General features: G+C 37.2%; 1 protein-coding gene across 2 annotated transcripts in view; it reads left to right on the top strand.

Moving 5' to 3' along the window:
* RNF182 (ring finger protein 182) overlaps window positions 1–11,793 on the top strand; it is a 50,295-nt gene extending 38,502 nt beyond the window's left edge. The window contains exons 2-3 of one of the 2 annotated variants that reach the window (XM_069493140.1): window positions 6,349–6,503; window positions 9,036–11,793. In XM_069493140.1, coding sequence (XP_069349241.1) covers window positions 9,248–9,991 — 744 coding nt within the window. In that variant the 5' untranslated portion in view covers window positions 6,349–6,503; window positions 9,036–9,247 and the 3' untranslated portion in view covers window positions 9,992–11,793. The remainder of the gene's footprint in view (window positions 1–6,348; window positions 6,504–9,035) is intronic. The other variant, XM_069493141.1, reaches the window with a different exon arrangement.
* Window positions 11,794–13,793: the final 2,000 nt, after the last annotated feature.

The raw sequence follows: 13,793 nt of genomic DNA, 5'->3' as shown, positions 1-13,793 counted from the left end.
TGTCAAGGTGAAAGACATTTATTACTGTGTAATTCAGAGATATCATCACCCATTTTCTTATAAAAATACTCAAGAAAATGGTATCAAACCAAAAGTAACTGAACAAAAAGTTAACTAGAAACACAGATCTTGAGATGAGGGAAGATAATAGGAGGGAAATGATTGATTGATTGATTGACAGAGTCTTGATCTATAACCCTGGGTAGAGTGCAGTGCCATCATCATAGCTCTCTGCAACCTCAAACTCCTGGGCTCCAGTGATCCTCCTGCCTCAGCATCCCAAATAGCTGGGACTATGGGTGTGTGCCATGACACTCGGCTAATTTTTCTATTTTTGGTAGAGATTGGGTCTTGCTCTTGCTTAGACTGGTCTCAAACTTCTGATCTCAAGCGATCCTCCTGCATTGGTCTCCCAGAGTGCTAGGATTACAGGTGTGAGCCACTGTGCCTGGCTGCTGGAATTTTTAAAATTTAATCAGTTAGCTCAAGTGAGAAGGAAAGAGTGATTTCCAATATAATAGTCTTTATATTAAATGTGAACAAACTGAAAAAATTCACAAATTTAAAAAAATTCAATAAATGTTTTAATGGGATAATTGTCAGACTGAGTTAAAAAGCAAAACCCAGTAATATGTTGTTTACAAGAAGCACTTGAAGCAAAGGGATTGAAGATGAAACAAAAGGATAGACAGTCATCCCAGGCAAATTCAGAGAGTTAGTAGAACTAGCAATGTTAGGTTTAGACAAGGTGGTATTTAAGTTAAAGGCATAAATAGGATAAGAAAGACAGTATATAATGATAAAAAAAGAGACGGAATTTTTGAAGATAAAGCTGTATATGTAAAATAACATAGTGACTAGATCTATAAAACAAAACTGTTAGAAATGAAAATATAGTTATAGTGAGATACTTTAATAAACCTCTCTCACTTGTTTCAACCTGTTATAACCTTGCACATACCTTGAAGATAGAGAAATGGAATAAATAAAAAAGTCAATTTAATAAGTATGCTAGAACATTACATCCTTGAATACAGAATATTCTTTTTTGGGCTACTTAGAAAACTTGATCATATAAAGAACACCTTAGTAAATTCAAAGGAAAAGAGATATTTATAGATTTTGGTTCTCTAATCATAATCCATTAATATTAGAAATAAATAACAGAAGGTAATAAAAAAGAAATTTTATTTAGAAATCAAAAGTCAAGTTGCAGACTATCTAGAAATCAATCATAGGAGCACAATCTATTCTACAAGCTATGGGACAGAGTGAAAGCTGTAGCCAGGGGAAAGTTTACAGCCTTTAGATATTTTCATTATTTAAGAATAATGACAAAGTGTACTCTTAATATGAAATGGGGAAAAACAAAACAAAATGAACTAAAATAAATTAGAAAGAAGGAATAATAAAGATAAAAGTTTAACTTAATGTAATAAATGATAGAAAGGATAAATATATATAATAGCTAGTTCTTTGAAAAATGCAATAAAATAGATATAAGGATTTGTGTGTCCGATTAGGAAATTATTATAATGAAGAGTAAAAAACATGGAAGACTAGGATTGAGAAAAGGGTCATAATCAGAGATACAGGGATGATGCAAAGATTATAACAAAGATAGAATTCATTCAGCTCTATGGCAATGAATTTGAAAAACCAAAAGAAATGGACTTTTTTCTTTGCTAAATGTAAATGTCCAAATTTGACTAAGGGAGAAATGGAAAATTTGAGTAGGATAGTGACCACTAAAGAGATGGAAAAGTGATTAAAGACCTACCACTGAAAATGGCAATGGGATCATATGGAATTATAGATGAGTATCATGTAGCTTTTAAAGAACAAATAATTTTATCATTATTTAAACTGTTCTAGAAGAAGATGAAAAGCTCCTGATTCATTTACAGAATAAACATACATTTAATACCAAAACCTGACAGAGCACAAAAAAGTCTAGAAACCAGTTTAATTTTGAATATGGATGTAAAAATTCTAAAGAAAATGTTAGCAGATAGAACCCATCAGTGTATTTGAGGATCCAACTATGACCAGGTAAGGTTTGTTTCAAGAATACAAAAGTGGAGATCTATTAGTGCAGTCTATTATGTGATCAGATTAAAGGTAGAAAACCATATGATCACATCAGTAGATGCTGAAATTAATAAAAGGTATAAATACTGCTAATGAAAACTGTAAGAGGAGAAAGAATGGAAAGACACCTCTTAGACTAGCAGACTGGCAAAAACTTAAAAGTTCAACTATTGATGTTAGGGGGAGGAAAAATACTCATTACCAGTTGAAGTATGTATTATAGCCATTTTGGAAAGCAATCTGGCAACATAGGTTAGAAGCAATATCTATTTAATCCAGGAATTCTACTCTTTGTTCTCTTAAAGAAATAAAAACAACCATGTGTAAGGATATGTATTATGAGGTTGTGTTTCACAATATTGTTTGTGTCGGGAAATATAGAGACAAATGAATGCCCACCAAGAGAGGAATGGTTGGATATGTTACAATATATCCAAATGGTGAAATCTGTAGCCATTGTAAAAGGAATTTAGGGCTACATCAGTTGAATTGAGAGACTTTAATGAGCCATTATTGAGTAGGAAAAGCAAGATGCAGAAAACTTGGTATGATAAACTACTTAATAAAAAAAATAGAAAAGGATTGTTTATTTGTGTCTTGACAACTAAAGGAACATGAAAAAATACAGATGTTCTTTGATTTATGGTGGGGATTATGTCCGAAAACCTATTGGAAGTTGAAAATACTGTAAGTTGAAAATACATTTAATACATCTAACCTGCTGAACATCATAGCTTAGCCTACTCTACTTTAACTGTGCTTGGGACACTTACATTAGCTTATGGTTGGGCAAAATCATCTAACAATCTAAAGCATTGAATATCTCATTAACTTACAGAATACTGAAAGTGAAAAACAGAATGGTTTTATAGGTACTTGAAATACAGATTCTACTGGATTCGTACCATTGTAAAGTGGAAAAATCATAAACTGAAACATTGTAAGTTGGGGACTATCTGTACATAGAAGAAAACATACCAGGTAGTTAATATGGGTTCTTGGGGCAGGGGGCAGGTGGGAGGGGTGGCATTCAGGCTGGTATACTGATGGCAGAGAAAAGAATCAAATGAAAAAGAATGCACACACAGATCACTAATAAATAATATGTATGATGACTTCTGTATATTTATGTACATGAATGTGTATGTGTGTGTTCATGCATGTGCGTGCATATATGTGCAAATGAAATCTTAAAGGTAGGGAATGCCTGTTGTCTTTTGTTCAATTATTTATTTATAATTTCTGTAGTGCTAAGTGAAAACAATAAATTCTCAAAGCCTACGGCGTGGTAACTATATTAGGGCTCTTTGGGTTGTAAGTAACAGAAATCCAATCAAAAACTAGCAGAAGCAAAAAAGGGGATTTATTGGCTCTCAGAAACCTTCACAAACCACTGGATTCGGAAATTGATTAAGGTTTCATCAGCATGTCTCTGTTTTTTGCCTCTGCCTGGATTTTTGCCTCCTGCTTTCCTTTCCTTCTCTTTATATTTTTGGCTTTATTCTCTCTTATTCTCTCTCTTGATGACATGGCAGTTCCTTGATACACCTTTTTCTGGTTCCCTGCCCTCTGCCCTGGTCCATGACCTGTCCTCTCTTCCCCTAGCTCCAGATGAAAAAAATTCTAGGCAGGAGCTTTGAGAGGACTGGTTTGGCTCACGTGCCCATCACACTAATCCTTGTGAGCAGGGGAGTAGTGCAGTGCTGTCATCAGCTGGGCCTGGGTCCCAAGTCCACAGTTTGGGACAGAGGGGAGGTACTGCATTAGCACAGCCCAACTGCAGTTGCGTAACTTGAGTGAGGGTGAGCAGGGCCCAGGAAGCGGGGGCAGTTGGGAGGGGGAGCAGTGTGATCTAAAGGAGATAAAAAGATCCTAGGTAGACAGAAATAACAGATGTCCACTGGAGGGACTTTGCTTCAAAATACGGGCCAAGTTTGCATCTTCACTGTCAAGGCAATTATTAAGTAGCGGAGTGAGGGGATTAGAGTCAAATAGTAAGTGGTGTACATTTAGGGCCGTGAACATAATCATTTGATAGTCCAGGAGCTTAAGCTGATTTACGAGAATTGCTGTGGGTAATTATCCATTTGTGTAGTCTTATCCCCAGATGATTTATAAAAGAATTAAAGACTATGAAGTGATTAGTAAGGAATACCAGCTTCATATATGTACTTTTCTAGGAAAAGAAACCCATTTGTATTTATTTTTAAGGCAATTTTAGTGTACCGGATTCTTTCTCCAGTGCCTGGCGAGACATACTTTTAACACCTTTTGTTCTTACCAATGTATCCTCCAGGCTTGATCATCCCAGAGATTCCATCCATCTTTTCCCTTTTATTGATATATAATAATTTACATATTTATGAGGTACACATGAGTCTTTGTTATATGCAAAAGAATGAGTAATAATCAAGCCAGGGTGATTGGGTTATCCATCACCTTGAGTGTTTATCATTTTTATGTGTTGATATCATTTCAAGTCCTCTCGTCTAGTTACTGTGAAACATATATATTGATAATATTTTTCCTAAGTATAGGCACCCTAGTCTGCTATCAAACATTAGAACTTATTTCTTCTGTCAAAATGTGTTTGTACCCATAACCAACCTTTCTTCACCACCCGTTTCCCCCCCACACCCTTCCCGGACTCTGGTATTTATCATTCTGTTCTCTATGTCCATGAGATCAAGTTTTTTAGCTCTCACATGTGAGTGAGAACATGCCGTATTTGTCTTTCTGTGCCTGACTTATTTCACCTAATACAATGGCCTCTGTTTCTATCCATGTTGTTGGAAATGACATTATTTAATTCTTTTTTATGGCCAAATAGTATTCCATTGTGTATATACACCACATTTTCTTTATCCATTTGTTCGCTGATGGGCATTTAGGTTGATTCTGTATCTTGGCTATTGTGAATAGTGCTGCTATAAACATGCAAGTGCAGGTATCCGTTTAACATACTGATTTCTTTTCCTTTGGATAGATACCCAGTAGTGGGATTTCTGGATCATATTATATTTCCATTTTTAGTTTTTTAAGAAATCTCCATATTGTTTTCCATAGTGGTTGTACTAATTTACATACCTACCAAAAGTATTGATTTATAGTAATACCTTGATATTAAGATACTAGATAAGTGACTGATATTTTGACTCTGTGAAAAAAAATTAATGGACTTACCTAGAGATTGTATAGAAAAAGTAAGTTGATTTAAAATACCCATGGGTAGAAAAATCTGTAAATTTTGTATGTAGAAAAATCTGTATCTGTAAAAATAGCCAAGGCCGGGCTCGGTGGCTCACTCCTGTAATCCTAGCACTCTGGGAGGCCAAGGCGGGAGGATTGCTCGAGGTCAGGAGTTCGAGACCAGCCTGAGCAAGAGCAAGACCCTGTCTCTACTGAAAAATAGAAAGAAATTAACCAGACAACTAAAAATATATAGAAAAAATTAGTTGGGCATGGTGGTACATGCCTGTAGTCCCAGCTACTCAGGAGGCTGAGGCAGGAGGATCGCTTGAGCCCAGGAGTTTGAGGTTGCTGTGAGCTAGGCTGACGCCACAGCACTCTAGCTGTGAATGAGACTCCGTCTCAAAAAAAAAAAAGAAAAAAAAAGCCAAAATATTTAGTCATAGATTTCTTTTTTTCTTTTGTAACTTTTTTACTGTGAAAGATAACACTAGAGTAGAAAACGGTACTGTGCGATGGTAGACCACAAAGTGAACACTCATAAGGACCCCTCAGCTCAAGAAAAGGAACATTGTCGGCTCCTCTGCAGGCTGCGTGGAGCTGTGCCAGCACTGCCCCTCCGTCCCCTCAAAGGCATCTGCTGTCCTGACTTGTAAGCTAATTACTTCCAGGCTTTTCTTCACAGCTTCACCACCTACGCTTGCATCCCTAAACAGTGTCGCTTAGCTTTGCCTGCTTTTTGAATTTCATATAAATGGGCTCATATTGTGTGTGCTCTTTTGGGTCTGGCCTCTTTCACTCAGCGTCACGATGGCTGTCCACAGCTTTTGACAGTAGTGAAGGCAGGGTGGGAATGGGCCAGAATGAATATCTCTTAGAGGACCAAATAAAACTCCAACTACTTGTAGCCCTGTAAAGTTATAAATTTTAAGTTATTATTCAAGTTCTTTGAGCAACCTTAGAGTCATAATGAGAGAGAGAAAAACAAATTTTTTTGTAAGAACTCTAGTAGTTGGTAGCTTGGCTTCTCAAAAGGAACAATCGCTATGCTGTTTTGTGCTGTTCCAGAAAGAAATACTTGTGCTGGCTGCATTTCCAGGGATGTTTCCAGAGCTCAAGGCTGTTCACTGGTTCTGCCTGGAAGTGCCACTCTTAGAGGCAGGACCGGATGAAGGCTTTCCGGCTGATGGAGTGGGTTTTCGAGAGTCGGCCTTGGAATTAGCGTAGGTACCTTTTTTACTGGATATTTCAACATTTAGTATTTTCTTTGCGTGTCATCAAGAAGTTCCCTGTATGAATTTTTATAAATATAAACATTATGATTACATTACACTGTATCTTAACACATTCAAAGGTCTCAGAATATTTCTGTGACAAAAGCTTTGCTTGAAATAATAGCTCAATATTATCAAGCAAATAATTTAGGTTCACAGAATTATCAGCTAGAAATTGTGGCTGGCCCAACATAGAATGTTCCTGCTACTCTTCTGATGGTTGGAAGCTTGGTGCAGAGAGTGTGAATGTGACCAGCTGACTGTCAGATGCCGACAATATAATGTATTCTCACACATAAACTTTTTATTGGTGTTTATATGTGTCTATTCTAGCTTTCTGTGCATTTAGATGTAATTTTGCTTGGTTATCCTCACTGGATGTTTTACTTTCTCTTTTCTTGATGTCTTTATGTATGTGTTTACAGACTGTCTTTTCCTCTTTCACATGACTCCACATACCTCAGTCCTTTCTATGGCAAATAGGGGGCAATTGCTTCTGCCAATCTGACTATTCTTATCAGCTTCGGTACACCTGGCTTTGGGAAGGCATGAACGCTGGATGGGAAGGTGACTGCAAACAGAACATGACGTGTTCTGTTTGGATGGGCCAGTGGCCTGCATTGGCTCTCAGGGGGGCTGTTGTAAGAGCACTGTGTTCAGCAGGGAATGAATGGGAGCTGCCCAGGGATGGGGACCATTCTGTGAACCAGCTAGGACTGGGAGTGGTGGCCAGGATAGAACACCTTCTTGTTCTGTGGCTATGTTCATGCCATAGAAGAGAAGAAATACCAGCTTTGTGGAACTATGGGCAAGATGCAGTCACGTTTTGCAGGGACGTGGGTGTGTATATCGTGAACAGGATCAGTCAGGGTCAGGATGAAGAAAAGTATTAGGGCTCATGGAAGGAAAGCAGTAGAAGAGTTGATGTTTGTGTCTGTAAATCTTTTTGTGTATGTGAAACTGGATACAGAGAGATTGGTTCATGGGAGCAGTTTTGAAATACAGGCGTTCATGTACAGTAAACTCTATTTTTAAAACTCCTACCTACGCTTCTTGGCTTGTCACCGAAGATTCTATTGATTGACTTCCTTTTGCCACCGAGTATACATCTTGCCACCAATACCATTATGCATATTGTAGAATAGAAAGTAAATTAAAAAGTTAGTTAAAGTCATAAATAAAAAGGAAGATAGTATGTATTGACAGGTCAACTATTCATGATTTTTAAAATTATCCAAGTTTGGCTACCCATTGTCTTTTCCCTGTTAATGCAGTAAGATCCACAGCAAATTGTAATTGCTAACATAGTTCCACTCTGCTTCTCAGAACTGCTGTGACAGCTTTCTGCTATTATTGCTTGGGGGTGTGCTTGGAAATTCAAATACATATTGATATTTATTCTAAGCAAAACACAACTGAAGATGAATCTACTACCAAAAATACCACATATATTAAAGCTAAATAAAAATGATTTGTAGATTTACTGTATTACTGCTCCCTTCCAATAGTATTGATAATTGAGAACTGTGTGTATAAAATCAACCTTCAGCCATTCGTCTGAAGCTGGTAGTAGCCAATAATAGTAATATTAAGAACTGTAGATTCTATTATACTTTCTGTTTACTACAGAAAGAGAGTTTACATGACATAAAGTAAGTAAGTAGCTGAACATTGAGTATTTCTTGATAGCCGTGCATGAGTGATTGATTTTTCACGTCTGGATATATAACTGTGCATGTGGTATCTGTGTTTAACTTCTCTTTCTTGGGAATTAGACTTGACTTGTTGATAATGCCTGTATATTGGGTGTCATATGCTTCGTTTGTCCTTGAGTGAATATATATGCACAACAATGGTTTTCAGGATGAGTATTGAAACAAAAAATTTGAAATTGAATAGTCAAACAATAAAGGCATTTATATAACAAATTTCTTTACACTGAGAAGGTGAGAACAGTCTACATAATTAAATATGCTCTCATCTCTGTCAGAGCTCTCTGAAAACACATTTTTAACATTTATCCTTAAGATTCCCTTCTTTTGTGTATTCCTAAGCACTATTGATGGTATTTAGACACCTGATATTTATACCAGCAGTACTCTGAATTAGTCTACTATTTCTGATACATGTCCCATTCTATTTCGAAAGAGGCCAGAATTTGTTGCAAGTTTCAGAGTGAAAACCCCTTGTATATAGACTAAAGCATGCTCTAGAGCACATAGCTAGCTCTGTAGTGTGCTTTATACCCATTAGGATTCTTAATTCCTTCCTCACTGTCATATCTGTGGACCGAAACGGCTAAGGATGAAGGTAACACTATGCTGTCCTGGGAACAGAAATGCATGAAAAGATGAAGGATATTTAACCTTTTAAGTCCATTGCTTCTAATTCTTGAAGCTCAGAAAATTCCATAAAGCACTTTTCAGAAACACCTTTTCCATGAACTGTTCATTATATTAGAATCTCTTTTTTTCTTTACAGACCCTTCCTATGGCCTTTATAAACATGCGTTTGAGACAAGCGTTATATGCAGAAGCCAAAAATGCCTGGAAGATTTCTTGTTTCTCTCACTACTTTTCCAGCCTTTTTGCATCTCTGCCTGATTTGGATGATATGATATTCAGAGGGGCACTTTAATCGAAGCCGTTCCTCAACGAGACACATCTGGCAGAAGCTAGTACATGTAATTCAAGATGGCCAGCCAGCCGCCCGAAGATGCTGCGGAGTCTCAGGTCTCTGATGAGCTCGAGTGCAAGATCTGTTACAACCGATACAATCTGAAACAGAGGAAACCCAAGGTGCTGGAGTGTTGTCATAGGGTTTGTGCCAAATGTCTCTACAAGATCATAGATTTTGGGGACTCCCCACAAGGTGTCATCGTCTGTCCTTTCTGCAGGTTTGAGACATGCCTGCCGGATGACGAAGTTAGCAGCCTGCCCGATGACAACAACATCCTCGTAAACTTGACTTGCGGAGGCAAGGGGAGGAAGTGCCTGCCAGAGAACCCCACTGAGCTGCTGCTGACCCCCAAGAGGCTGGCCTCCTTGGTCAGTCCTTCCCACACGTCCTCCAACTGCCTGGTCATCACCATCATGGAGGTGCAGAGAGAGAGCTCCCCATCCCTGAGCTCCACTCCCGTGGTAGAATTCTATAGGCCTGCAAGTTTCGACTCTGTCACCACTGTGTCACACAACTGGACTGTGTGGAACTGCACGTCCCTGCTCTTCCAGACATCTATCCGGGTGTTAGTGTGGTTGCTAGGTCTGCTGTACTTCAGCTCCTTACCCTTGGGGATCTACTTATTGGTATCTAAGAAAGTCACCCTGGGGGTCGTTTTTGTCAGCCTGGTCCCCTCGAGCCTTGTTATTCTTATGGTGTACGGTTTCTGCCAATGTGTTTGTCATGAATTTCTAGACTGTATGGCCCCTCCTTCTTAATCAATATGAAAAATAACAACTTTGACACACATTGCCATGTTTGAAGTTAGGTAATTTATAATTTCTTTTATGTTCTTTATGATTAGTGTCCATGACATGAACAAAGCCTTTGGCCATATGTTCGTGGTCCATTTTCCATCAGAATGTTGACTGGATTAGTTTTCCTGTATGCTGGAAATAAAAATGTTCATTTCTACTTAGGGCTTAGCAAAGAAGCAAAACTGTGTAAACTCAGCCTTCATGGAGCACCGACAGCTGTGAGTCTTCTCAGAGAAAGGGCAAGAGTCACTTGGCACTGGCAGCCAGACAGCAGGAGTGTGGTGTGTGCTGTAGTAGATCTTTGTGGAAAGTTAGGAATGAACTGATTCCTTTTTTCAGAATCATGGGTGTTCTACGATGGCAGGTGGACATGAGAGGTCGGGTGCCCTGAGACACAGCCATGTGCAAAGTGTGCACTCTTGCACCGCCCCCCCCATTAGTCCTAGCATTGGATCCCCCTGGAATCATCTTTTGGTGTTTTCTCTCTTGAATTAGTGTGTCTCTCTGTGGTCTGCTGTGCCCATCGAAATGCCTGTTCCCTCTGCACATTCTTTCTTGCCAAGGGGAGGCTATTCCCTTGAGTGGTTTCAGCTGAATATCTGTTTTGCCACGTTACTAGAGATAATGAAAACATTGAGGAGCTTTCATGGCAGAATATGGCCATTTGTCTTTGAGACATATCCTTCCTCATGTTTATTTTCTTCTCTCCTCAGGCTTCTCTGAGAACAACTGAGGAGAATGAACTTCTGGTAGAGCAGTTATCATTCACGGAAACTTTCATTTGAATCTTTCCTTAAAACGTTTTAGTTTTTTTTCTTTTTAGCCACATTACTTAATCAGCCCCACCTTTTATCCTGAGCGAGGTTCCATTTAAATTGGTTGCTAGAAATTTATAAGGACTTTCTTTTTTTCCCATTGCATTTTTAATTCTGTTAGGGTTTATTTAATTTAATCTTAAAACAGTATGGAGCAAATTGTGGCAATGGAAACCCAGAAATAATTAACGAGACACTCTAGCTCACAGTTTGAAGTGCTGAGAACCTAAGTATGTTGCTGTACTGTACTGCATTGTACCAAAATATAATGGTTTGGGTTTACGTGCAAGGCTGTGTTTTGTAGTAGTCCAGGCAGAGGGGTGGGCAAGAGACACTCAAGCTGATGCCCTGTGTGAAAAGACCCTTCAAGAAAGTAAAATGAGAGGGCTGAGTGCAGCTTAACATGCTGCTGTCCCTGTTGTCCTTAAGTTAGTTTTGGAATGGATTCAAGTTCTTACATAATTGTTTTCAAATAAAAGCATAAGCCAGGTGACTGGAGTTAATGAACTTCTTTTCATAATGTAGAGGAAGTTGAATGTATATATTTATGAGAAAAATGGTTTAGCAGATTATAGGTTGAAGGAATAGAATGTTCACAGAAACTAAGCAAAAAAAAAAAAGCATTTTAGTCTCTAAGACCCATTACTGATGATTAACATGAAAATATTTGTAACTTGTAGAAAGGAGCATTACTATGACTACTTTAACTTGTTTGTGATGAAATATTTATTGTGCAATATAGTTTCACTGGGCCAATTCCAATATCCTTATTCAGGGAAAATTGACACTTAACTAGAATAGCAGTTTGATTTTAATTGTGTGACTATTAACTTGGAGAATATGTATGCCCAAGCTAAGTATGATGAGAAAGTATACGTGGGATGTGGTCCAATGAATTTAAACCCCAGGATACAGCTAAATACATTTATGGTTTCATAAGATCTAGTTTAGATAGCATCGTGAATGCAATTTCCAGAAATTCGTTTGTACTTAGAGTAAATATAATGTTTAGGAGATGTTTTGTGGTTTGGATTTATATATTTATAAGGTTTTTAAAAAATGCTCATTTTGTCTGAAATGTAACATTGAATAAATTGCTGAGTTATATGAGATTTCTAGAAGGCTCTGGACATGGGTACTATATATTTTGCTTATTTGTATGATGTCTGCAGTGCTGAATCTGTGTCTTTGTGTATTGTGGCAGTCTTTTTTTTTTTAAGTTGTGGGTAAGTTAATTTGGTTTTCAAGAGTTATAAATGTATGACAACAAAAAACTCTTAGTGTTGTTGAATGAAAAAGGGACAATGTTTTAATATTTTCTTCACTGTGATAATGTTTTATTTGTTTATTAAATTGTTATTATTTCCAAACTAGAAGTTTGATTTCTCTGACTCATGGTTGAAATTCAGTTAGTACTTTGGACCTCTGTTAACTTTAGATAACTGCAAAACGTTAACTTTTAAAAACGTTGAATAAGCTAATGCCTTTATCATGTGCACAGAGATTTCAGAACTTTTCAGCAAAGGGCACCTGACCTATCACACTTCTAAAAGGCCCTCATACCTTTTTTTTTTTTTTTTTTTAAAGCAAGGGAGAAAAATTAGAGGAGATAAAATAAAAATATTGTCTTTATAAATAAATTTTTTGTTTTAATTTGTTTGATTTTATTTCTAGGTTTTTCCTAGCTGCTCAATGAAATGGAATCCAGTTTAGCTGGGGAATCATGGTATTGGCAAATTAAAAAAATTACCTGGTATCTAAATATGACCATTGTTAGGCAAAGTAGAAGTAATTTGGGAATATGTGGTAGTTCTATGCTTATGATAATTAGGGAATTGGCACCATATGTTAAAAGTAATTGTTTCATTCACTTCTGAAATCTTCACATAGATAAGCAAAGAATCAGATAAAAGAAAGCAGTTACATGTGTTAGTCATAACCTACAGTGTGAAGTCATGCTTATCTACTGAGAGACTTGAAAGCCATGAGCATTTGCTCAGTTGTAAACAGATACTGGGCTTCAAAGACACCTTGACGAAAATTCTTAGCATGTCAACCAGGTAGACCCAAAGCCAAAGAGATCCTGGTATTGATAGGTTGACATAAGTTATAAATATGAGCTCTGTGAGTGCTGGGGTACAGATGAGAGGTGCAAACGAGTTAACTTGGGAGTATAATGGAGGGAAGCTATGATTTTATGTTTCTGCATTTTTTGAGATTTGCTCTTTTTACATACTCTTTTTGGTAAAAAACTAATACTATTACCTGCCTTGATTTTTTTGAAACACCACATATTATTCCAGAGCTTCACTCAAAACCAATGAGAGTCTTGGTTAAAGGTAAGCTCCCTGAAAGAGTTTAACCATTTGCTCTTGAAGTTTGAGTTTTGTGTGCTTTCCACATCTCTGCCCCTTTGTTACAGGTTTAATGCTCTTCACTTCAATACCATTTATGAAGTTTTACTCCTCTGTGAGGTATAGGCTTAGTATTGGGTCTTTCCTTACAAGTTTACCTTTGTGTAAAAGAGATTTTAAAAATGTGGGTAACTATAATTAGTGTTGAAATTTGAGTAAATTCCAAGTGAATCCTAGAGGCAGTACAGTTCAGCCCAATTCCTTATATTATTTAAATCTGTGATATAATCCAAATACTCAGTGTACAGATATTTATGGTTCTGACATGAAGGTGCTTGAAGCTTTTGAATAAAAAACCCCCAAATTAAATTATGTCCTGAATACTGTGTATACTAAGCAGAGATGTGTGCTACTGTATTTTTAAAAGGTTGAACCTTGATGTAATTAAAACATTCAATTAACTAAAACAATTACTCTGCAAGCGTTTTACTTAGGAGTTTATTAGATTTGCAGCATATTAACCCTTTAAATAGAGAGGGTTGGAATGTTGTAAGAGAAAAGAATGTGCTGAGACAGTAGGTCATTTTAAATCAT

The sequence above is a fragment of the Eulemur rufifrons genome, chromosome 18, assembly GCF_041146395.1.
Source record: "Eulemur rufifrons isolate Redbay chromosome 18, OSU_ERuf_1, whole genome shotgun sequence".
NCBI classification, from domain to species: domain Eukaryota; kingdom Metazoa; phylum Chordata; class Mammalia; order Primates; family Lemuridae; genus Eulemur; species Eulemur rufifrons.
This window is presented reverse-complemented; position numbering and strand designations above follow the sequence as displayed.